We start from the raw sequence: 25,903 nt of genomic DNA on the forward strand, positions 1-25,903 counted from the left end.
CTTTTGCTTTTCAGTGTGTAGTGGGTAGGGTTAGGCTGACTTCGCTCCTCAAGGCCACCAGTGCCTTTCAAATGCTGGTTGTGCCTACTTCTGACAGAGGAGCCCAGGAGTGCATGTGCCTGGGGTCCTTCTTGTGACACCTCCCCATACCACTGTCTTACCTGTCCCTGCAAGGAATACACTCAAGTTCAAGCTGCCATCTCCTTCACAAGGGGTATTACCTCTTTTGGCGGTTTGGTCACTATGAACTCAGGGCAGACAAGGTGTTACGGGTGAACAGGAGAGGCTTTGCTGCCTACTCGTCTTCATTGCTGCAATCCTTCCTCTGTTGCAACGTTTTCTTAACTTTTTATGTGTTTATCCCAAAAGCTGAAGATAAAAAGTTCCAGTTTGTGGGCAAAGAGAATGATGAAAACTGTAATGAGAGGATGAGGGAAGAGAGAAGGGGTGGCCCCTGTCAAGGACCGCGCTGGCACCGTGAAGGAGTGGCAGCCGTAGGATTAGCCCGTTCTCTCACAACTCAAGGGAAACTTTCCATAACCCACTGACACCAGCCCACCACCCCCAGTATGAGCCCAGCCAAAGTGGCCTCCGTATAAGCCTAAGCACCACTACACTAATTACTTTTTTCCCCCCAGAGCTCTGTTGCTTGATGCATTGAAATGTGTACATGCCTGTGAAACGCCCATGCGCTTGAACGCGTCCGTAGTGCCGTTTGCAGGGTCTGCCCGTGTAAGCTGTGCCCCTCGGAGCATCTAGAGAGGGGCACATCAGAATAGGCGGGCATCCACAGCGGGAGGGGAGGTACGTGGAAAGTACCCAGGCAATCGGCATGGCCAGAGACTGCCAGTTAGGAAAGGCAGTAGAGTAAATCTTCATTTATTCTTCATGTTTATAGAAATTCATGGCACTTTGCAGTGACCGATCTGGAGCTGCAGGGCCTGTGCAGGCTGTTACCTTGCGCAGGGTGAAACTGTGTGTGTTTTACTCCTGGGAGTAGCCCCAAGGTAAAGATAAGCAAGTACTTTTCTCAGGTGACTATTTGTTCTGTAATCACAGACTAGGAGACTACTAAATGGCTAGTTTTGCCTGTTCTTGCTCCTTACGGATGTGCATCAACGAGACCTCGAGTCCTGCTTGCTCCCTCTCTCTCTGAGCCAGGGTCTTCCAGCAAACCAGTTGAAGAAACAGCTGAAAGGAAAGAGCAGAAGGAGGGTGCTGGGCACCCCTCTGGCCAGGAGAGAGGGGGTGCGAGTGAAAGAGAGGAGGGGACCTCCAGGCTGAGAGCAGCACTCTGCATTTCCAGGCTTTTGGAAGTCTCCACCGGGTCCTCTGGGATGAGGCTGAGTTGTTTGTAATCCCAGCACGACCAGGTGGATGGTTTCCCCAAATACACTTAGTTCAAGTCTTCCAGGCAGTGCTTATGCATTGTAAAGAAGCAAGAAAGGGCAAATAGTTGATCTGGGGGCTTTGCTGTCCTGTCTATTTTTCTAATAGGCTGTGCCTTAAAAGCACAGGTTGAGTGATGTTCAATGAGGAGCTAACGTGGCCTACAGTCATATACCGTGTAAGCACAGTACTCATTCATATACGTAGAGATATATAGATATCCAGCTGCGTGTTGTTCATGCTGGCACTTTCCACCAAGGGGATATGGCACACGTAGGAATATATCAGTACTTCAGCTTTTTTATACCAGTAGTTTCAAATTTCTATTTCGGCTAATGTAGAGAGAGAGAGTCAAAGAGACTGATCAACAGGCAGGAAAAAAAAAAAATCTATAAAATCTTGCTTTGCATTTCATCTGATAAAGGAAATAGTGTGTAAACCTTGTTTCTCATCAGGCTGATTTGCATTCGTATAACGAGCTCTGATTCTCCTGTCCCTCGCACTGTTATTTCCCCTAACGACTCTTACCTCTGACGTAAGCCAGTATAAGAAAGGTCAGAACAATGTTTTTCGTCTGTAGCAAGAGAGGACCTGTGTACCTTACCTATGCTAACAAGTCTGAACCACTGGAGAACATATTTATAAATGTATTTATAAAGATAAAACTATCTCCAAACTCTCCATTCATTGCACTATTGTCAAACCTAATAAGCTAAGACAATTGAAATCTGCCGGCATGGGAAAGCAGGGAGACCTAATGCTGTCGCAGTGACCTGCACATGGATGGTGCTGCACTCGCCAGGACCGAGTTGCTGACTCTCTGCTTTGCGAGCGACCTCCTTGACCGCGAACTGGTGCCCTGAGCTCCTTCTCAGTCCGCGGTCAAAAGAGGCTTCTCGCAGCCTACCGTGGGACATCCGAGTCTCTTAAGCAGGGAGTAACTGTGCAACTGAACACTTAAAAGCCAAACAGCTTCAATCCTTTCACTGCTCGTTGCCCAATGCGTGTTATCCAGCATCTAATACCGTTGGATGGGCGTGTTCCCTCCCAACACCTTGGTCATGGGAAAAGATGCTAGGTAGGCTTTGGGTTAAAAGTCAGCTAAAGCTGGAAGGTCAGGGGGAATAGGAGAGCTTCACGGTGGGCCCCTGTGAATGCTTCCACTGGCAGGAGAGTATGCTGTCTATCTCGTGTGCACCACCTTCAATCCAGCTGAGGGTCACCTGAAAGGGAAGGTAGGCCCAGCCCAGACCTGGCTGCAGATGTTTGGAACTGGCCTGGAGTCTGCTCTGGTGTTTCCTTGGGGTTAAAACCAACAGTTTGGCTCAGTGCCATGACCTTCAGCCTCGAGAGTTTGGGCTCAGACCTGGATCAGCCTTTCCAGCAGTTCAGGAACTCGCAAGCTTTGACGGCTCGTGTCAGACCACCTGCAGTTACCTTGTCTTTGGCCTGAGCTTTCAGAAAGAAAGAGGTTCAGCCAGGGACTGCGGTGTTTGGTCTTGCATTGCGCTGCCAGACAAGAATAACCTGTCGTTACACGGAATCACTGAAAACTTAAAATAGCATCCCTAAAACCTTCCTCCCCTCCCAAAGCTTTTTTTGCTGCTCCTAGCATGTGAATGAGCAGCTACAGCCTCCCGCAGCAGAACTTGCAGGATTGAGTGGTCTTGGCAGAGTAGCTGCAAAGGGCATTGAGTTTAATAAAAGGACTAAATTTTACAGTGGCCTTCCCTATGTCTTGAAGTGAGATTTGGTCTTTGGATGTTAAGCGCTGGGCCGACGAGCACGGAAAACACAAATTGGCTCCCTGTCTCCCTCTGGCAGCGAGCAGGCGGGTACTTTTCTCCCGCCCTGGGACACTCGAGGCAGATTCCCTGCAGATTCCTATTGTCCTGACTAAGGAGGCATGATTTGCAGCGGTGCTGGGTGCCCGCAGGGGCAGTCCCGGTGGCTCAGCACCGCCGAGAATCAGGCCGGGGGGGGTGTCCCGGCGAGGGCAGGGGCAGGGGGAGCAGGGCAGGGGGGAAAGAGGAGCAGCGGTGCTTGCTGACGCTCAAACACAGGTCTTCTGATAGAGGGACCTGCCGCAGGGGGAGGCCTCTCGGCCCCCACAAGTCAAACTGCGCAGAGTCACAGTTAGTCGTCGTCGTCGTCGTCATCATCGTCATCGTCGTCGTCATCGTCATCATCGTCGTCATCGTCGTCGTCGTCATCATCGTCGTCGTCATCGTCTTCGGTGTTTATCTTCCCAGAAAGCACGTCCTCTATCCAGTCCTCCAGCTCCTCGGCTGTGGGCAGGTCATCGTCGTCTCTGATCTCCATCCAGATGCTGTCAGCCTGCGGGGAGAGGTGATGGGGGGTTAGCCACCCTCGGAGGCAGAGAGAAGAGATGGGGTCCGCTGCTATTGCGGGGGTAAGGGTTGGACTCCAGGTGGGATGCAGGAGGGGGTGGTGGCATTAGCTCCCTCTCTGCCACAGCCACTGTGTCTCTCTGCCCACGCGTTGGGATTACCACTTCCCCCCTCGAAGCGCTGTCGCTTCTGACTGGTCAGTGGGTTTACGTGAGTGGGTGGTACTGGTTGCCCTGGGTTAGATGTGCGCCCACCGCCTGTTCCTCTCCTGCACTGCCTATACCCGTGAGCGAGAGCGTTGTCCGCCTGATGCATTGTCCTCACCCTGCCTGGCCAGTTCTGTAGACTCCAAGTCTACATAAAGAGAGCATGAAGAGACCTATGCCAGCTCCCCCTGCATCACCTCAGTTCACAGGACGTCTCAGCATTTCCCTCCTTCCTTCCAGAGCCCTTCTGGGACCTCTTCCTTTGAGACTTTTTACAGCCTGCTGTCAGCACCCCTTCTTGCCAGCCTCTTTCACCATCACCTTTGCCTTAGGATGTTGCTCTGGACCCTCCACGTGTGGTAGTGGTTCCTCCTCTCAGAGGAGCCTTTCCTCAGACCATTTCAACCATGCTCCAGCTGAAGAATGGTGAAAACCACCGATGCCCTGGACTACAGGTGCTCCCTGTTCTTTCTTTCCAGCTGTCTGCATTAATTCCATAAACTGGAAGGGATGGGGGGATTCAGTAAGAAGATGCTGTCTACAGTGCAGTGAGAAGATGCTGTCTAAATTGTGGCTGTTACCCAGGGACAGGAGGCATAGCTTAGATGGTCCCTGAGGGCTGGAACTGAAAGGTTTTCTCTCTGCTTTGCCATAGGTTTCTTGGGTAAATCCCTGGGTAAGCCCCTTTCCCTTCACTGTCTCCCCTCCATAAAATAGGATCAGCCTCCTATTTTGCAGAGGTGCCGTGAGGTTATCTCGTTCAGCATATGATGTGGCAGAAGCAAGTGCTTTCATATGTCAGAAGATAACTACTGGCTTTTGCAAATGCACCCATCTTCTTTCCCTGTCTGTGGTACCCAATTCTTTTTGTTTTATGGCTTGCTAAAAAGCCAGACCAATTTCTGCTCAAGGAAAGCTGTTTCTCCCTTACAATATTTTCCTTCTAAACCACCAAAATTGTAATAGAAAAGAGCCATGGAGAGGCATGCAGCTCTTGCTTCCTGCAAACGATCTTGTCCCCAACCTCAGGAGTGTTCGTGCGGCAAAAAGCGACACCTTTAAATAACGTGAACGGGGTGGGCCCATTGAACCTAGAGAAGATGCTGTGCAAATAAAGCAGCAATATTTTGCAGAGCGTCATGGCCCTAGTCCTGAGCCACTACGATGTGACGGGCTGGTGGGGGCCACTGGGAGCTCTGGTGTTTGTATTGGCAGGTTTTTAGAGAAACGATGGGGTCACAGGGGTTATGTCCACCGAAGCCAACAGCAGTGTTTATTTTTACTCTGTTGTGTAAGCCCCACTTTGTACCTGTGTAACTTGGCTGAATGCAGTGATGTAACACTGAAATAACGAAATGAGCTCAGTGTTTGTTTTAGATATCACCTGCCAACCTAGAACTTTCTTAAATCTCTCTCTTGAGGAATGGAAAACAGACTTAAGAGGAATGAAATAAAACCTGCAAATACTATAATCAACAACCTGAAACTTTTACTATATCAAAGCTAGATAATGCATGAGTTTTTACAGGTCTCTGAGTGACTGCTGGATAAGGCGGCATATGTTCCTGCTTTCTATAAGATCCTCTTGCCACTGACAGTCCCACTTCCATGAATTTCCATTGATAGCTGTTTAATGTAGCTTTGACATGACTTAAACATGGCCAGCTGCAGTAAATATAATCAAGGGAGATACTGCAGACTAGTAATAAGGGCAAAAGACTGGAAGACTTGGGCTGTATTTCTGGCTTGTCTGTTCATTTCTCTCATGATCTTAGGTGACAGATGCTATCTTGGCCCTCTTCCCTTTTGTCTCTCCCTTAACAATTCTGCTAACAAGCCTTAACCCACTGAGTCCTCACTCTCTAGGTGTCTGTCCCACGGTCTGGCGGATGCTGCTCTGCTACAGGTAAAGCACCGCTCACATCCAGCCAGCACCGCATCTACTCCGTGACTCCCAAGCCAGCCTCTCATTCCGCTCAATGGGACGGGCAAGATCCAGGGCCTCCGCTTTCTTTATAGCACCGTTACTTTGCCTTCCTTACCGTGTCTCCCATCTTGTGGACCTGCAGCATTTGTTATAACAGGAGGCACAATTATCTAATACACCCTCGCTGTCCCTCTTTTTCTGGGGAGGTACAGGAGAGGGGACACGGGGGCCGGGAGCAAGGTCGGTGGTGGGACCAGAACCAGTGCGCAGCTCCAGATAGCTGTCCCAACTCTAAGTCCCTCTTTGCTCTCTTCTAATGAAACATCAGGTTCTAATACAGCTGAAATTTCAAACATGAAGTCAAGCACCTAATTACAAACACTTCTGCAGTGGAGAGATTTCTGCTTCCAGAGACACTTATATACCCACACAGGGTCATTTTAAAGAGATTAAAACACCCGGCACTTAACCATCAAAAATAAACTAAGGTAATAAGCGAGCCAGGCTGGAGTGTGCCTCATTACGGCTCTCTGCTCGTCTGGAGTGTTATTGGCAGAAAGAGGAAAAATGGTTTCTCTCTGTAGTCGTGACGCACATTACGTTGCACTCAGCAGCTCTCTGGTGGGGGTCAGCTGGGTCCCTCTCCCACCTGCCTTAAAAGCTACCGGTGTGTGGGCAACCTGACATCAGTCCCATGCCTTACTGGCTTGAAGACAACCATGAAGAAAACAGTGGCTGCTAGAAAGCTGGCCCGATAGCACAGCTGTGGGTCCTGTGGGTCCCACCATCCCTGCAGCCGTGCCGAAGCAGCACCCGCCTGCGCAGCTTTCCCTCGGCAGCGCTGCCGGCTGCGGGATGGTGTGGAAACCCTTCGCTGCCAACGGGCATGGGGCGGACGCGTCTCCTCTTCCCACCCAAATCCCTCCAGCACTACCCACAAGGCAGCGGCTGAGGAGGAGGAGGGCCTGGATGAACCCCACTATACCCTCCTTTCCCCAGCAGGATCCCTCCATTACCAGTTTATGTTGTACTCTTAATAAGGCTGTGTATTTATTTGGTTTTTTCCAAGCTGTGCAGTTTCTCCCTGTCATCTGTCGGGGACCATCTTTTCCTTCCTACACTCAAGCTGTGCTGTTCTGCTTCTGCTGCAAAAACACCCTCCTTTTTCTCCTCTTCTCCTCCCCTAAGCATGGCTTGCTTTCCCCCCTACACACACACACTTTTCCTCCACCAACCCACCCAAGTTCAGTCAGAGCAGGGCATGGACAAAGGCGCACGCTGTGGATGCAGGTGGAAATGTGAGACCTTGAAACCAAAACCAGGCAAAGCCCTGAAGCTCAGACCACAGGGGCTGGTCCTGTCCTCAGCAGATGTGGTTTGTGTGCGACTCGGCAGCAGAAACACGCTCAGACTGAAGCCCGACGTCGGAGATGTTATGAACCCCGCTGCATGTGGGAATGGTGAGGGCTTTACGCTTTTTCCCTGGGGAAAAGCCAGGTCTACCTGCACTTAGCAGAAATCCCACCGATTCCAGCAGACCTCAGACCCCGTCCTTTCTAGCACCCTAATCTCGGGTTCGCTGGATTTTTCTGGGCACATGCTACTCACGTCTGTGACGTTCACCACCCCAATCTGTGGTCTGAACAGGTCAATCTTGAAGGTCTTCTCCCAGTAAGTGATCAGCTGCAGGAATGAGAAACAAAGCTCAGACAAGGGTGTTTGCCATACCCTGTTGCATTAATTCAGCCAGCTGGGCTGCGGTGCGGGGAACATGCATGGATGAGTGCATGGGAGAGAAGAAAGGCTGAACGTGAGCTTGGGCCACCACACATGGCAAAGGAAAGTGCTGAATCTCGGGATGTTCCCAAGATACCACCTTCATGGGAAGCAGACCTGAACGAGCAGCTTTCAGGGATCACCCGTGGTCCGGTTGCCCATCCTTCCCTGTCCCAAATTCCCTGGGGTAATTCCTGTGCTTGTGCATACACACACACACCAACCCCATCCATGAATTAAAGCAAGAAAGGCAAGGAGCCCCTGCCACTCACCAGAGGAAAGTCGTCGGGGTCAATCCAGACAATGCTCAGGTCGGGATTATCGGTGTTGTCCCTGGCAACCTGCTTCAGGATTTCCAGGAACTCAAAACCATCTGAAATGATACATGAACCGCTGCAGCTCTCTCCTGCAAACATGCAGGCACTTTTTGCTTGTGGGGTTTTCAACTTCCCTCACCACCCCCCCCCCCACTATGCACACAGAAGTTGTTTATAGTTCTCATTAAAATGCTGTCTCCCAGCTCTTTCTTCTGATAATAAGGCTTTTAATTTCCAGCATCGTCCCCGGGTATTGAAATTAGTTACACATGAATTAAGTCTCGTAATCCTTCCATGGAGTGGAACAATGTCACTATTTTCTTGCGGTGAGGGAGGAACTGAGCCCCCGAGAGGCCAAAGCCTTTCGGCACGCTGATGGCACTGAGAAGCACCCACGCCATGGCTTTTCAGGAGCTGATGCCCACGGGTATCCCGCATGCCCACGGGTTTCCCGCATGCCCATCACACACCCAGCCCTCGGCACTTCCCTGGAGCCACACAGCAAGATGGATGCAGAGTTAGGAAGCAAATCCTGGTGCTGGGATGGAAGGGATGACTTTTTTTTCCCAGCCAGCCATCCGTTTATATCCAGAATTTGAATCCCGGCTAGCATACCTGCTAGCGTAAACACCCAGAAGCATCCCATCTCCCCATCCCAGCAGGCTGGGGCTCCCCACCCCAGCCGGGGCGCGGGGCTCCCCAGTGCAAACAAAGTATGTGAAACTACACTTTCTTGAGTGATGGAGAGTCATACGAGGAGGAAAACGGTCTCCTACCTGGGTCGTCTTCTTCAGCAAAGGCCACGATGTGGATTCCCTCCATGTCGTCCTCCTGGAAACAACAAAACTATTACTGATGGGCCAGGGAGGGAGGACAGAGTCCGGGTGGTTGCTGGAGACAAGGAGTGGTGGGATGTCTTCAAACGAACAGGATGATTGCAAAGGGAGGCTTGACGGGAGCCCCACCGAGACACCAGAAATGGGAGCTGAGGTGAGGCCGAGTCGTGGAGGTATTAGGCGCTGAAGCGGGTAGTTTGGGTAGGGTTGCTGAAACCCTTCAGCTAAAAATGAGGTGGGCACCACGATGGCAAAGGCGAGGGAGCTTCTGATGGTGTGAGGCAAAACCTTGCCTGCAGACAAGGTCAAGGGCTCTCTAGCATGGGAATATAGGCTCACCCTCCATGCCTGAGACCGCCTACCCTCATAAATTCGCAGCTGCCAGGGGATGGTTTGCGGGGAAAAAAATACCTGCCACCGTGCTCAGCCCCCAAACATGCTCCTTTGGGGCCAGCCAAGGAGGTTTCCCCACAATATGAGAGGCGAGGTGGCTCGCTTGGGCCCCTTTTGGGAGGTGAAGGGTCTCTGCTTTAGGCGAGGGTCTCCGTGAGCAGCAAGGGGAATTGAGTGGGAGGCTCGTTTCAGGGCTCCAATTAGCGGAGGACAGAAATGATGGCCTGGTGGACTGCTTTTCTCCATGAGACACATGAATAATGGGTAATGATATTGGCAAAGGCCAATGGATCTGCCGGCCGGTTCATCATCCGTCTGCTATGAATGTCATCTCTGAATTATCCCACGGATCGGCTTCGCCTTCCTCGCCCGCTGCCGGTCCCGGTTTCCATTTCAATTGGTTTTAATGCGAAAAAAAATTCCCATCTAAATGCTAATTTCTTTTCCCTTCTGAGCCCAGAGGTGACAAAGCCACCATCAAAAACCGAAAGGAAAGAAAACCCTGAAAGATTAAGTGGAAAACATTATCTTTAAAAACAATAGCAGTTGTTGGGCCTTTGCTGGCGTCTTCAGGGAATACGTTTTCAGTGGGGCATTCTAGGCAGATTTACTTGGGATTCAGACCACTCGCAGCTGGAAAAATCTACACTGTTGCTTTTTCTCCATATTTGCCAGCAGCATTGTCAGACAGCAAAATAAAAAAAATATATATATGCAATATGTAATTATATATGTATGGCTACATAATGTAGCTCTATTCTGACCTCCAAGACAGCAAACAAAACTGGAGTAACTCCAGTGAAGGCATTGAGGATGTTCTGAACTTGCAGCAAGATCAGAATCCAGCCCGTTGTCTCCTGTAGGTACAAGTCCCCTGCTCATAGCGGAGGCAAGCTCTGTATTCCCAGGCTGCTGGTAAAGCAAACATTCCACTGCTGAAAATTCACAATTTTCCTGAGCTTATTTTAGAATATGTTCAGTATGAAAGCAAAACCGCGGCATGTGAAATTTGTGTCCCACTGAATCCCCATGGAAAAACTTCGAGGGACTTCAGTGGATCTAGGAAGCTATCTTCTACACAGAGTCTGTATTTTAAAACAAAATGAAAAGCTATCACGCCTAAGTGACTCATAACTCCCAGTTCAGTTTTATTACCTCTCTCCTTGTTGCATTAAAGACTCCCAAGGTTTTTGGTGCTTCGGAGTCCCGCAGCATTTCATGTTACACAGCCAAGCAAGGAGGCAACAGAATGCTGTTATAAATGTGCTGAGCTTTATGGAGAAAAGACCGCATCTTCCTTAGTGTCTGTAAAGCACCTGTTCGGCTTTGTTTTTCAGCATTCAGCTGGCACTTGAAGGTCCCTGACTGGCTATTAACATTGTACTCATTCACAGTGAAGGGATAATTTGTTATACAAGATTTTTCTTTCATTTTCACCCTTCCCTTCTTCCCCACCCTTGCAGACCAGGAGAGTCCTCTGCGTGTCATCGGTGCCAAACCGCTGGTTAGTTCTTCACAATCACTGACTTGCAGCTTGCTCACACCGTGAGAAGTGCAATCAATGCACGATTTGCTCCGTAATCTATATAATTAACTGAACTGCCTGCCCTTGCTTGCATTTTGAACTGTACAGCTGCCCTGGTACAATTTCCATGAATCATCTCTTCGGTACCATCTCCGTAGCTCGCCCAGTGAGCGGACCACTGAAATCACCCCACCACCAGCACCGATGCCCATTAGATGAGACAGAGCATCCTCGGGAAGGATGCTCTCCGTAGGTATATCACAGCCGCTACAGAGGCTCAACACCCGCCTGGCACGCTTGATTAGGTTTCCCTGTTCTCTCTGTGGAGCAAACGGGACCCAGGTCAGCTGTTGAGCAAAGCATTTGAGCACATCGTTTGAACTCAGGCACTGGGCATCACAGCCAAGGCTTTCCCTTCTTCCCAGAGGAGGGAAAGTGGCTTTGCAAGGCAGGAAAGATAACGTTTCACCCAGCCAGAGGCTGGAGCTCTTGAGCAGCAGTTTCTTGTTGGAAGCTAGCGGGGGATGCAAGGCTTCCTACCCGCCCGTGCTTACCCACGTCTCAAACATGTCCTCTGGGCGCAGTTTTCGCAAGGTGGCCCTGAAAGGAAGACAGAAACACTCTTTGAGGACACGACCGGCGCCGTCACCCATGATGCTACCAGCGTCGCGGAAAAGGTCACCGTGCCACGTTTGGTTGGCGGCTGGAGTCAGCGCCGTCGGCCACCACGTTTTGAATGCAAGCAGGGGGGGACAGTAGGTCAACTTATGCTTTTATTTATGGTGATAAAACCCTGCCCTTGCCCCCACTGGAGTCATTGCAGCCGCTATTTGTGCTTGGGAGGATGAGACGCCTCTCTGTGCTGGGATGTGCTGGTGAATTAGTCCCACACATGGCAGATTGTTCTGCCTGTGCTGAGAGCACGAGGTGACCCATTCACTTCTGTCTTCCAGTCCCTGGGACGTTCCTAATGGGCTTTGTTCCCTTTTTCTCCTGGTTTTACCCCAGCATAATTCCACCACAAAAATCCTTCCAAACTCTGCTGAAGCAATGAAGACAGAATAACCTCTGGGAAGAAAATGTAGATCCTAATAACCACTGGCAAGAAAATTTAAACCATAAGACTGGCCAAAGCAAATTTTTTTGAGTAGTAGTTTATAAAGGACAAAAAAAAGAATAGTAATTATTTTCAGACATGTCCATAGCAGGAAGTGTGTCAGAGAGCCTGGCAAGCTGAAAGGTGATTGGGGTGTTAAAGGGACACCCAAGGAACACAAGGCCATAGCAGAGAAGCACAAGTAATCCTTTGCATCTCTGCTTGCTGTGGCATCAGGTGTTCGCGGAGGCTCCTCCAGCAGAGCAGGTCTCCCTGGCTGACCAGCCCCGGGAGCTGTTGCAAGAGAAGTGTCGATCGATGAGGTCCTAGAACAGAGTGGTAAAGGGAGTAGCAGCGTGTTGCCAGAACCAGGTGGCATCAATGAGATGTGTAACCTGCCGCTTCAGTTTGCCTCGCCACCACAGCAGTGAAAACAAGGAGCATTTTTTAGAGGTTCCTGAAGGACCTGAGGAGCCACGGATCTGGAAGGGCGACGTCCTTATGAGCACGATGCTACCAGCAAAAGTAAAGTTAACAGACATTTGAAGGAATATGACATGATAGCCCAAGAGATGCGTGGCTTTTAAGAGGAAAGTCACGGCCACGGATCTGCTGGAGTTCCCAGAGCAAGTCAACGAGTGGGCGAAGGTAGGCTGGGCAATGCAGTGAGCTGCCTTTCAGAGGACCATTGGACAAGGTCCCTTACTAAAGGCTCTCAGAGGAACTGAGATGCAGATAGATCAGAGGAGGGGTCCTCCTGTGGACTAATGTCATTGGAAAATTAAGGGTGGAGGTGAACGGTCAGTTTTCACAACAGAAGGAATTAACCAATTAAGATTCATAGCCTATGCTTTGGCATGATCGTATGCATAACATATTCTCACATAATCTGACAAAGATGGGAAATAGGAATATGGCAGCGTTTGCTTATCATATCCAATTCTTCGACGACCAACACAGGCCTGACTATGAGGAGATACAGAGGGATCTCGTGAGACTTGAGTGTCTGCATGTTAGATGGGCATATAGGAAGTAACGCACTTGCAGAAAAACAACCCTGATTATACAGGTGCAACAATGGGTTCTAAATTAGTTATAATTAATTATTGCTTCTCAGGGAAGGGGCCCGGTTGTCACAAATTGAGAATGCATCAGCTCCAAAGGCAAAAGGCAAAAAGAAGGTTACAAACAGTTGGAAAATGACTAAGGAGTAAAACACATCATACATAATATGGCAATGGACAGCTACACTGTGCACTTCCACAGTGAATGTATGTGTGGTTCTGGTCATCCCATCACAGAAATTATATCTAATTACTGAAAAAGGTATGTGGAAAAAGGGCAGTGGTGAACGAAGGTATGGAATGACCTCTGTTTGGTGGAGATTAAATAGATAAGAACTCTTTATCTTGTAAAAGAGGTGACTGAAGAGGGGTTTGGCAGGGGGTCTAAAAAATCGGGAATGGTGACCAAAAAAAGTGAGAGGGAATGTCTAGTCATTGTTCCTCTTAACACAAGAGCTAGTAGGCACACAGCAGAATTATTAGGTAGCAGGTATAAACTGAACAAATAGGAGTGCTCTTTTGATGCAATGCATAATTCAGCCGCTGAACTCATTACAGTTGGAGACTTTCAGCTTCAAAATAGAAATGAGGTAAAAAATGACTGTAGAAATTGAAGAAATAGCCACTAAGCACACGATCAGGGATATGGTTTTTGACCCAGCAAGTCTCCTCATTGCTGATTGTCAGAAAGTGGAGATTATAGCAGTTGAATGCATGTTATGTACTTACGCATACTTGTACCTTGCTTTCAAGACGCTTTCCCTAGCCATTTTCTGGGGGCAGCTCTTGGAGAAAAGAAACTCAGTGGGAAGGATTTGATCACACCCACATGTACTGATTGCTGCAGAGTTACTCAGGATTTACTCTGGTTACTTCCCTATGCTGGAGGGAGCGGGGTAAGTGGGATTTGGGCGAGTAAGAGGGAGCAGAATTCAGCCCCCATGTCGCTACACCACAATAACAGAGAACAGCAGCGGGGAGCATGTTTTGGAAGGGCTGTTTAAAGCATGCCGAAGAGCCTGGGTACTGCTGAGCACCGCGAGCTTTCCCCAGTGATGTGCCGGGGCTCCTTCTGGGGGATGGAGAGGTGGCAGTGGGGATTTGCACCTAAGCCCATGCCTGCCAGCCGGGGTGAAATGAAAAAGTCTGGTGTGTGAGGAGGAGGAGGTGACTGGTCCTCTACACCTTCCTGCAGAGGAGAAGGTCCTGCCAAGTTGTCTACAGGGAACCAGCACGTGGTAGCTGCTGAGGTCGCTTTGTTTTTCTCTACGGACCTGATCACGTCTGTCTAATTCCAAGTCCAGCCTTTGGCTTTAGGTCCTTGACTGGTGGCAAGGCAGGAAGAAGCACTTCTGCTCCGACAGACACAGCTGGGAACATATCACTGTCACCCCAGGCTTATTCCCCTGCCATGGCAGCACCTTGGCAGGTTTGGGATTTCAGGCATCCGATTTCATGAGACTCCTTTTAATTCCTTTCTGAGCCTTGGCACTTGCAAAATACATGGCCCGCTCCCTCGCTCCTACCAAGCACCACATAGCATCTTGAAATATGTAAGACTTGGGGGGTTTCCACTGCAATTTGTGCTGGTGGAGAGCTTGCCTTATTAGGCTAGCATTTAGCTGACTGTGTTTAATCAGCCTCTTGATGCTGCTGCTTGACAGAGAGAGCTTGGGAAAAAAAGATGGGAAGGACTGAGGTCAGGAAGTCCAGGAGGTCAGCAAAGTGACCTGCAAGTACATGGGAGACAGAGGACCCCTTCACGTTTCAGAAAAAGCAGAGATCTGTTTCAAAGTCTGGTGACTTGTGGATTCCAGAGATGATCCTGTCTCTAAACCCTCTGTGTGTGAACACAAACCTCCAGCTCAGCCCGATTTGGGGTCCCCTAACTATATGGATGGCCCTGCTTTTCTTGAACTCTTTTCTGGTCCCTTGAACGTCTGCTGGGAAATGCAGTTGCAGGAGCAGCAGATAGCCTGTGCGACTGTACTGAGCTGTATTTTTAAGGGTGTAAAAATACAGCACCTCGCGGGTAGTTGTGGCCTTATATTTAACCCTGGGCTTTTACACAGGATCAGCCTTTCCAGTCACTTCCAGACTGTTGGTAGCTGAGTGCCTAAACAACTGTGCAATAAACCTGATAGCAAAAAGCATGGAGCATCCACAGCTCCTGCTGAGTTGATCAAACACCGTAGGTGCTCAGCACCATCGCCACATGAGGCCCAACACCGCCATAACAGCAGTGGCTTTCTCTCTGAGCCTGCGGTCAGCAGGAGCCTTTTAGTCCATTACTGTTCCTTTGAGCTTGGTCTGAGCTCAGAGCCTGCCTACAGACATATCTGACATCAGGAGAGGGATACATCCATTAGTGAAGCTGTTTTGGGGAAGGAGGGGACTGGACAGAATTTGAGTTTGGCTTGAAAGGCCTTGGAGAAGATCGTCTTCTGTACAGACCTAAATTAAAAGCATGGACAAGTAGGGCAAGGTTTCTGCTCTCCGCTGCCTGCAAGCCTCCCTGCTCTTTGAGGGTGGCCTGACGAGGGAGGAAGAGGAGGGAAGCTGTGTCGTCACAGCCCCACGGTGGTGGGCTCTGATTGCGGCACGGATACTTGCACCTCTGGGAGTAGGAAAAGACCAGCCAAAAAATCTCAAACCTGAGTCAGCAAATCACCAAAAGGCGGTCATCATCCTAATTTTTTCTGAGAGGGATGCCCTAGAGGGGCAAGCCTGCGATGACAGACACTTTACCTGCTTGCCACGGCCAGGCTTGTCCTGTACGCTACGTACCTTTTGTGCTCCGTCACAAATTCAACCAGCTCCTCTTCTGTGTAAGGCTTGTCGGGGATGTGAACAGGCTCATCCATAAACGGTTCATAGAAGTCCACCTCGTTCATCTTCAGCCCTAGCTTCTTGGCAACCTGTTGCAGTGCAGATGGTCAGAGGTGAGCGAGCCTGACGTGCCTCTCTGCCTGCCCAGTCTCTCCCAGTAGCAGCGCTGAGGTCAAGGTGCTTGCTCTCTCTCAGACCATGCACTCTTAGGGGTGGCCAACTAAATATGAATGGATCTTTCCTTGGTTAAAAAACCACTGATGCTCTCTACACTACTGGTCTCAAGCACTGGGGCAGAACAAGGCCAGAGTCAAAGTCCCGCAAACCCAATGGGGCTGGTTTCCAAACCCAGATCAGGACCTGCCTCCACGCTGCAGAAATGGCCTTTTATCTTGTACCAGGGCCAAATCCAAACGCGGACACCAATACCGCAAATTACAGGGACACTGAAAACAAGAAGCTGGAGCCAGATATTAAATCTGGGAACATGCTGAGCTTCTGGAAAACAGGTGGTGGAGTCTGTGAGCTCTCACAGAGGTCCGTGGATGCTTACCCCTTTGTCGAAGGTGGCAAAGAACTTGATGTACGGCTGGAAGTGTTCGGCGGCTTCTTCAAATGCCTTGTAATCTGGAAGGAGAAAAGGGGAATGAAGAAAAGGTTTCACAGGCAGTTGGCCATGCTCTGATCAGCCCAGAAGGCACCAGGGAAGAACAAACACAAATCATCGCAAAATACATCAGATGACAGCACTATGTTTCTTCCACCCTTCCAGGGTTTACAAACAAGGACCATTTCACGTGGAGCGAACAGGACACATGTTGTGCAGCCCCACAGTGCTCAGGAAAAACTACAGATCCCGGCATGCCATGCTTAACTGGGGCTGAAATCAGCAGCCCTGTGAAGCAGGTTCAAGGGTTAAAACTCCAGCCTGTTGATAAGGGTGTTTACAGCTGCCCTCTTGCACAAGCAGTAGTTCAGCCTGGGAAATAACACGGAGTTGTTCCAGCATTAATGATTGCTGCCATTGCCTAAACAGTCACCAAGTGTGATTAGGCACGCTCCTCCTGCTGCGGGAGGACGGGGCAGGAACAAGGTACATTTTTACTGTTACTGGTATCAGGTCCTCAGCTGGGGTCAGGAAGGATGCTCTCAGCCTGGCGGGAGCTCTTTACAACAGGTATTTCCCACTTTTCTTCAAAATACTTATTACTGAACAGCGTTAGGGGCACAGCCCTGCCCGAGCTGCCCTGCAGCCCATTTTGAGCGGGTGAGAAAGCTGAAGGGAGAGGTGGGAGGGCTGTTGCGGTGCATCAGACCTGGTGATACGTGTCTTGTTCAGGTAAGAATACCTGTCTTTTTGCTAAAGGTAAGCCTTGCAAGTGTGGGGTGCACACTGTCAGCACCGCCTGGAGAGCAGTGCTGGCAGAGGAGACTGTTGGGGCTTGCCAGAGAGACTCTCCGGCGAGGGTTTCTCCAGACTTGTGAAAGCTGATGGTTTTGCCTGGAATGGTCCTTGAGTTGCACATCCCTCAGGCCATGGGACCTGCCTCTTCTCGGTCTTGGGGTAGAGCGAGGAGAAACAGGTCAGTGCCTCTGCTGGGCTGCCCCAAGGTGTCCTGCTTACTGCTGCTGTACGTTTGCCAAGTTAGTATTTAACGTGTGTCCCCCTCTTTCCCTTTGCCTCCCTCCCTCTTTCTTTGACCTTTCGGGCTCACTGCTCATAAGAGGGGGAGCTTAGACTTATTTTACTTCATGTGCCCCGGGATTATCATCCCCTTCTCTTGCCAGCAGACACCTTGCAGAAGGGTCACCACTGTTGGTGTAGGAATGGGCTCATGCATAGAAGTTGCCTGCGACCCCACCTCATCCTCCAGCAAATTTGGCACTGTCACAGCCTGCCATATACCCCTAACACCCTTAACATTCATGCAGAAGGACAAACGCCCGGCCCCCAGAGCCCCCAGCCAGGCTCCAAGCCCCACGAGGATCATATTCATCTTACGTTCAGAGTCTTCTCCTTTGAAGTAGCCGATGAGTTTGATTTCCTCGTCAATTTGGTCAAAGGCCTGAAGCTCCAGCTTGTTGTTTATGATCTCCACAGGGTCTTCTAGCAACTGCCATGACAAATGCATTTGATAACGCAACGATCTGCAGCACCAACCTATGCCTGGCAGGGTATGTCACTAGCAGCCTAAGTGGGGAGAAAGAGGTCACCCAATTTCTCTGCTGCTGGAAACCCTACTTAGTGCTCTCTGCCTTAATGTGAGGAACCGAGGGATGTAGGTCACCTTCAGAGGGAGCCATTAGTAGGTTCACTGCATAGGTTGAAGCATCAAGAGGGAAGCTGCGAGGGGTCTGGGTAACCCAAAAGGATGCTGAGGGACCTGCTGTGATGAGAGATAAGGGGTAGCCATTGCAGCTGGCTTTAGCGAGGCTGAGAAGAAGGGACAGCAGTTGAAAGGGGCTGGTATGGGGACTGTGAGCTTCTGTGAATGTTGGATATATTTGCTTTCAAGTGTCGTTTGCTGGAAGAGGTCATTGCAAAGAACTTGCTTTTGGAAAACATTAAAACCAGCATGCTAGAGGGTGGCCAAACAGTGTTTTGGAGCAGTGGAAAGTATGGATGTGAATTTTCCTGGCTGATCCTCCTGTGCAGAATGGGTTGAACCCATGCTTTGGCCCCGGACATGTCACAGTGTTGATGAGGAAGTTGGAAGACCTATCTGCCGCTTCAGGCTGTTGTTGATCCAAAGTTTGTTTCTGTTTTCTTAACTAGCTATGGCTGGTGAAAAGATTTGGTCTGATTATTTTCCCCAGCAATACTGGTGTAAATCAGGTGTGGTTTCACTAGAAAAAAAAATGCAGGCAGGCCACTGTACAGCCTACAGAGAAGTAGAAAACCTCTGGGTTTGTTTTCCTTTGAGATCAGGCTGCCGAGGCACCACAGATGTGTTTGTTTTCACTTCCCTGCTTTGCTGGGTGTTTTCCCTCTTGAGTGGAAAACACACAAACAGAAATCCTTGCTCTCTTCCTTTGTTCGCAGAAGATGATTTTTCAGCGGCACACCACAAAGCACAGCAAGCAAAACCTCACAGAGCACCTTACGCCGCATCCCTTGCGAGTGATGCTCCGGCGTGAGGCTGTGCCTCTGCTGCATCCACAGCAGCGCGTGCATCTCCCTGCTGCCATACTGTCCTGAGCCGTGGGAACCAGGGATCCCACCGCTGCCGGGGTCACAGCAAAGTCCTGCTCCATCTATCTGTGGCCCTCCCGCGTAGGGCAGATGCCCATTTCTGTCCCTGAAGCCACTTGCATGTGTTTTGGCCACAATACCTGATGCACGCAGCCACAGACGTTGCCGTAGGAGAGCTAAGGTCCTAAGGAGCTGTTTCTCTTCCCTGGCTGTGCCTCGTCCCACTGGCACTCCTGCACCACACGTGACTGTTTAGGCAACCTTCCACCCTGGGAAACAAACCCTGCCAGCTCCGCTGCTCGCCTTACCTCCCTTATCTGTATTATTGCACAGCTGCTCCTCAAGGGAGCCTCATTTCCAAGGAAAGCCAAGCCGCTGCAAAATGTTTTCACTACAAAGCAAAGACCAGGTTTTGGGGCTGTTGCCTCTCCTAGGAATAAAATGTAAAGAAAGAGAAGTGCAACACGTTGATGAGGGAGTCAGCCTCTCTTTTGCATTTAGGCACAAAGGTGAGTACGCAGTTGTGCCCGTGCACAAAATGACCCGAGAGCACTAAGTTCTAGGGCCTTGATCTTCTCTAACTCATGGCAGTGAAATCTGGTAAGTTCACTGAAGAGGCAGTAGTACACTATGTTGTTTGTGCAGTTGTGTCTAGAAATGGGCAAATAGTTTGCAGCACATACCTTTTTCAATGAATTGTGCTCTTTTTAGTTGCTCTATGAGAATGCTACTTCTTGGATTTTTTTTTTTTTTAAATAACTCTTCTTTTTTGGGAAAAAAAAAAAAGAGTGAAGGATTTTGCAAATGGCAAAGTGTTTGCACGCCAGCTTGCTAACTGAGGTGGGTGACTAGCACTTAGTTATGTGGGATTGTTGCTTGCTTCCAATCAAATACTCCATAAACAGGAAAGAGAGCAGAACGTCTTTAAGATATAAGTGGTTGGTGGCATATACAGGTACCAGCTTTCCTGGGAACTCATGGTCAGACAAGTATTTGGGAAGCTGGCAAATGTCATCTCTACTAGTGTGTAGCAAACAGGGATGAAATTTCAAATAAAGATAAACCTGCGGTTTTTAGCAAAGTGAGTATTTGCAAGGTCTTCTCTGAGAGGCTTTATCTAGCTCTGAGTTTATCTGTACTTACGTCCAAGAGGAATTCCACCAAGACATCCGTGGCCAGTTCCCCATCAAATTCAATCAACCGCTCCTCCTTAAAGACATAGAGGCTTCCCTCTTCAACCAAGCCTGAAAGAAGGAGACAAGAAACATAACGTGGTCAACACGTCATTAAAAGCGTTTTTACTACAGAGTATCTTGCTTGTTTGTTCTAGCAACACCTGGGAAAACACAATTGTCAATTCGCTGTGTTGGCCCAGCTAGAAACAACCCGAGCGTTCTCCTGACTGATGTTTCACAGCATGAGGGACAGACCTCAGCCAGAACTTGTGCTAGCTTCTTCCCAAATGTTGACCTTTTCGTTCAGGTCACAGTTTGGCCTCAGCTGGAAAAATTCTGCACCAGGAACTTGTTTCAGCTTGGCTATCTATCTTGCAGTAAATAATACTGGGCTCTACCTGACATCCCAAATTTTAACAACCTGTCACAAGATGGAAAATGGCTTTTGATGCGGGTTGTGTTCTCTGCCCAGAAATGGCTGAACTATGTGAACATAAACAGTGACCTGAAAGTCAAAGCGAGCTTCAAACTCTCTGAGGCTTAGCTAGCCTTGACAAAAGGGTTAGAAACCTATGGTGGAGTTGCTGCAGATGGCAGGCTGGCAGATTTGAATGGTAGATCACTGGACTGAGGACTGGGTGCCACAGCATCTCGCTGGAGGCTCCAAAATCAGCAGCACTGAGCTCCCACAGTGGATGATGGCAGGGTACCACCAGGCCAAGGTGGTTGATAGTTTATTCCTTTTTGCAGAGGCAGAAGCTCTCAGCTTTAGTTTAGCTTCCACCAGCACACACATTTAGGAAAGAAAATTACAATCTGGTATACAGTCTGGTATGCTTAAACAGTCTCTGACCTTAAGCCTAGTGGTATATTTGTGTGCTGTTGTATTTATATGTCATCGTATTTCCATATTGCTTTGTGGGCTAAAATATGAAGGGGTTGCCAGCCCCTGGAAGGCAGCTGTTTCCAGGGGTGGGCAATGCAGCAGCCTTTCAGCTTTACAGCAGGTTTCCTATTCTGCTCTGGGGAGCAAGTCAGAAGGGTTGGCACATTGCAAAACCACTGCAAGGCTGTGGCTCCCCCATTAGTGGCCAGGGGTCACCCTGCCATGGGGCTGGTGACATTTGGGGGCCTATGTGATTTCCCAGTAGGTTTTGGTTCTGCGCTGCTGTGTCAGACCTGTCTCTGTGTAGGAAAGCGTGGAGTTACTCCATGGCACCTATTTACAGTTTCTGCTCAGCAAGCTGGGAGCTTCCACCCTATCATCGCTATGAATTGGCTTGCTTTTTCACTTGGTTTGGTTTTGTTTTGGCACTCTCAGCCAAGAAGATTTTGCTGGAAGGGTCTCGGCTCATCCCTCTCATCCTTGCCCCCCGCCTTGATCCTGCCCGTCTTGGGGTGGGCAGGTGGGCAGTGTGCAATTGCCACCATCACTCCCCCATCCTGGTGACAAGGATTTGGCTGTCCTCTATGGGGCTGGCTGCTGGGCGTCACTCCCGCACTGTCTCAAGCTATTCCAGAGATATCAGATATGGCACTCACCTAACTTTTTGGCAAGTTTGGCGTCCTTCTTGGAGTCCACCATCCCGAAGCCGATGCTCCTGGGCTCCAGGACCTGAGCTGCCAGCTGTGGGAGGAACCAGAGAGCCCAACGTTACCAGCATTAACACCACAGGGTGGCTAAAGGGCATCGTGCCCTGCTAGCATGGCACAACAGACACAAGTGACCCATATTCCGCTTTCGGACAGCACCAATGGGTGGGATGCATCACATGCTGCCTCCCCGCTGAGATAACGCTGCCCAGAGGTCACAAGGGTTGGGTTTCTTCCCACTGTGTCACAGCACCGAGTTTGCTGGCGATACCGTGTGCTGTTAAATGCTGTTTGACACCCTGGCATCGGGAGAGGGCTCCTGACCGAATCGGGGACACCAAAGCAGTGGCCACGGGTGGGAGAAAGACCTGTGCTACCAACACGAAGCAAAAGCTGCCTCCTCTTTTGTGCCTCAGTGGCCTCCTGCGGGGGAACGTGACATGTGGGCACCATGGACATTTTAACTCTGGAAGTGCTTGGTGCCAGGCAGCAGCGGCTGCAAACTGGAGGGGATGCAGGGCACTGCAGCATCACGGTTCCTTCATACATGTGTTGCGGTGGCCGAGGCAGGCTCCCAGCAAAATAAAGCAGAGGGGCTCCTGGCTTTGCAAAAGTGGTCCCTTCTCCTATGAAATGCTTTAAGTCATGTCTCCTGTCCAGGCTTCAGTCACCCCCCCCAGTTCCTGGTCCCCTTTTCCCTAAATAAATGAGCCTAATCATAGCCACGCTCGCGTTTGACTCCTCACAGTTTTGCAAAACCATTGCCCCCCCGTTTCCACCATTTTTGACGAAGGGGCCTCTCGAAGATATCGAGTTCCTGCCTGTTTTGTGAAAATAGATATGTGAGGAAAGGAGAGACGCTCTGCAAGTGCCCCGTGATGGGAGCGGCCCCGGGTGAGACCCTGTGAATTCCAGACGGGCTCCGTAGAGATGCAGTGGCCCTGGGAAATGAGCTTACTTACTCACCAGATGACTGACTTAGCCCCACTACAAGCACACCAGAGACCCTACAAGGCGGTAACGATGCTCTGAGACCACCAAGCAGCTGTAAGAGCCCCGTCCTCCTCCCTTTCCCTCCCTTCTCCACAAATGCCTCTGATGATGATGGTCTTCTTGCCGTCCCCCCCTCTCAACCCTGCTGGATGTTGGGGGACGATGGGGACGAAGGGTCGAGGGTCTCTGGGACGGGAATGACCCTATTAGGGGACAGCTGCCTGCACTCGGTGGCAGGAGGCTGCAGGAGGGCAGAAGAAAAGCCATGGCCAGAGAGATGGCGGGCTGATTTATGAGGACCACCCTCTCCCAGGACCCATTTTGGCACCCTCCCCCAGCTTCAAAGCCGGTTTGAATGTCACCCAGCGGTGCCCGGCCCCTTGGCTCTCCCGCTATAAATAACCTCCGCCTGCGCCCGGCCGCCGCGAGAACGAGCGGCGATTAAAGGCGTCGGGGAGCAAAAGCTGTGGGGCAGCCCCCTTGTCTGCACATCGTCGTGGGGCTGGCCAGCTCCCCGTGCTGGCAGCGCCCAACTCTTCCCCGAAATCCTGGGGGAATGACGGTGGGCACCCTGGCGATCAGGACTCGGGGACCTTGCTTGGGCGAAGGGGAGCGATGGAGAACATGGTTGTATTCTCCTTTCCACCAAATAGGTGTCCCCAGGCCTGTCCCGAAGCCCTCCAGAAGGACGTATTCTCCACCAACCACCAGAGCATCACTGCAACCTTGATCCCCCTGCGGCTACCCGGCCTGTTGTCTTTAGGGGAAAATGCCACCATGTGAGGCAAAAGATGTGCTCACGTTATGCAAGAAACAGGTGATCTCACTGCTCTTTCCTTGGTCTCTGGCAGTGCTTTGAAATAAAGGTGAGGCTGCACGTTCAGGGCTTGAGCTTACAATGGATACTGCCTGAATGGGGCAGAGCACTGGTCCGTGTTTGCACATCCATTGATAAGGCATCTGAGCACTGGTCTGACCGGTCTGGCATCCCACCTCCTGGCGCAGGCCACGGCCATCCACGTTAGAGCACCTGAGAGCAACTGGTACCCAATAATGCAGGGAGAGACGGACACCTCTTGTGAGCTCCCTTGACATCTGCAAGCTGGCAGCGGTGAGAAAAGCTGTTTTCTGTTCCCCATTACGGGGATCTGCTCTTACTGGACAAAGAGATGGAGCCTGTAGGATCATCAGCTTTCGGGGACATTTTCAGCATGTCCCCACTTGCCATCAGTTTTGTAGACCAGCAAGAAGTTCCTCGGAGTCTATGCTTGAGGCTCTGGCTGCACTTTGATCAGAGGTAAAACACAGAAAGCCCAAGGGAAGAAGACTTCAGTCATGTCCAGTCCGGTCCATACTTCATCTAGCTACTTACTTCCAGCTACGTTAGCCATGTGCCAGACAAAGTCAAGGCAGTTTAAGCCCAACAGTTCTCCACTCCTGCACTCAGGAGATGGTTAGGGTTTCTTGGGGGTGTTTGAAGAAGCTCAGAAATGTGCAGAAAAAGCTGCAACACCCACTACAGGCAAGTGGTTGGGCGTTTGCAAGAGAGGAAGCATTGATCGGGAGTAACGTATGTCAGCACGCAGCGCGCACAAGGTAGCTCTTCAGAGGGGTGTGGGTGTAGCTGTGAGCATGGGAGCTTGCTGGGAAAGAGTAAACGTGCAAAGAAAACGTGGGTGATGGGATGAAAGCCTCTTTGTGTGAGACTGTGGGAGCGCGCGCTTCGTTAGGGCTCGGGAGGCAAAAAAGGTCACGGTAATGCTGGAGGTGTGCCTGTTGGCGTGGCAGGGCTGGTGTCACTGTGTCTAGCGAGACTGTCTCTAGGAGGTGTACGGACTGGGGGTACGAGCGTTTGGAGGTGTTCCTCTGAAGAGGCTCATCCTGGTAGAGAAGGTGTGCGGCAGCGTGCGTGCGTACGGCGTGAGCCTGCACCTGCAGGGACGGAGCTGAGACCCAAGCGGGCAGCCGGCCTCCTTCGCTGGGACTTTCAGGCTGGTGAGATAATGAGGTGAGCGGTACAGCCTGTGCCCATCCGCAGAGTGTCGCACCGGGGAAATCTTCATGCAACATGAGACTCTCGGGAGCTCTCTGTGGCAGCGCCTGGAGGCAGGAGACCTTTGCAGGGTGTCAGGACCTGTGGTGGCTTTTTCAAGGGCAAGTTACGCAGGGGCTGGACATTGCTCCTGCCCTTGCTTTCCCTGCTTTTCACTGCAGCAGGTGAGTCTGACCAGTGCTTAGGTGAGGACGTATTCCCACACCTATCTTTGAACCCCATAAGGCAGCAAAATATAGAGTATGCCAGAAGCACAGCAGCTTGGCTAGTTGCCCCCTGCTCATTACAGTATCAAGCATTTATATATCCCCTTACAGTATTTTCTGATTCCATAATGCTAGTGGGATTTGAATGCAGATAATGTTTCTAATCTTGACAATCCTCTTGGCTCAGGACCTTGGGACAGAGGTGGCTGTAATATAAGAACACAGCCCCTCCTCCTCCTCCTCCTCCTCCTCCCTTTAAATTCATATTGCTTGAAGTCTTGGCCAGCCAGAGCCCTTGTCTTTGTGTCAGCCTCTATAGCGAGTAATTTAGCTTCAACAGCTGCATGGGGAGATGGAGGAGAGAAACTGCCCTGGAAGAATTGGACCTAACTGGTCATGCAGTCCTTGAGGTACAGCAGGAGCTTTGGGCAGGCAGAGCTGGCTGAGAGTGTGAGCAAAGATCCCAGTAGCTTGTAAGCTCATATCCCATGCACATTTTGCAGCCTTCCTCTTATGTGCATGATGCCTTTGCAATGCACACTTTCTAGCCACAGGATCACAAGCTGTGTCCTGTGCAGCCTTGGGAAAAGGAAGTGTGAGTTTGGGAGCACCCCTCCTTCCTCCCACTTCCCTCAGGTAATAGCCATATTTGAATTTGGGTAAGCGTGAGCGAGTGCATGGCACTCTGGGATGTTTAATAGGTGCCAGCCCAAAGTGAAGCTTAAGGACCACCTCATCTCAGATGGCGTCAACAGTTACAGGCAACCTGAATAATGGGGATGGAAAGAAACAACTCCCTGCGGGAACATCTCAGCTTCACACCTACTATACCTATCTGAACCTAGGTGTGATGCTGGGAAGTTTTGGGGAGATTTAAGAAGTCCCACAGGGTCATTCTGAAATCCTAGGTTATAGAGCAGCAGAAGTGTCACCGGCTGCCTGACCACACTCCTCTTCCAGCTGCAAACACTGATTGTGCCA

At 50.4% G+C, this 25,903-nt stretch overlaps 1 protein-coding gene and 1 long non-coding RNA gene across 2 annotated transcripts in view; one reads left to right on the forward strand and one right to left on the reverse strand.

Annotated features, from left to right (window-relative positions):
• Window positions 1–1,673: 1,673 nt before the first annotated feature.
• CASQ2 (calsequestrin 2) overlaps window positions 1,674–25,903 on the reverse strand; it is a 34,431-nt gene continuing 10,201 nt past the window's right edge. The window contains exons 2-11 of the mRNA XM_052794180.1: window positions 21,620–21,704; window positions 20,046–20,146; window positions 17,712–17,823; window positions 16,263–16,336; window positions 15,668–15,798; window positions 11,275–11,320; window positions 8,743–8,797; window positions 7,922–8,022; window positions 7,482–7,556; window positions 1,674–3,726 (exon numbers count right to left, since the gene is read on the reverse strand). Of these exons, the coding sequence (XP_052650140.1) occupies window positions 3,526–3,726; window positions 7,482–7,556; window positions 7,922–8,022; window positions 8,743–8,797; window positions 11,275–11,320; window positions 15,668–15,798; window positions 16,263–16,336; window positions 17,712–17,823; window positions 20,046–20,146; window positions 21,620–21,704 (981 nt within the window). The 3' untranslated portion in view covers window positions 1,674–3,525. The remainder of the gene's footprint in view (window positions 3,727–7,481; window positions 7,557–7,921; window positions 8,023–8,742; window positions 8,798–11,274; window positions 11,321–15,667; window positions 15,799–16,262; window positions 16,337–17,711; window positions 17,824–20,045; window positions 20,147–21,619; window positions 21,705–25,903) is intronic.
• LOC128144851 (uncharacterized) overlaps window positions 16,836–25,903 on the forward strand; it is a 48,183-nt gene continuing 39,115 nt past the window's right edge. Inside the window, exon 1 of the long non-coding RNA XR_008236230.1 lies at window positions 16,836–16,886. This is a non-coding gene — a long non-coding RNA (uncharacterized LOC128144851). The remainder of the gene's footprint in view (window positions 16,887–25,903) is intronic.

The sequence above is a fragment of the Harpia harpyja genome, chromosome 8, assembly GCF_026419915.1.
Source record: "Harpia harpyja isolate bHarHar1 chromosome 8, bHarHar1 primary haplotype, whole genome shotgun sequence".
Lineage (NCBI taxonomy): Eukaryota > Metazoa > Chordata > Aves > Accipitriformes > Accipitridae > Harpia > Harpia harpyja.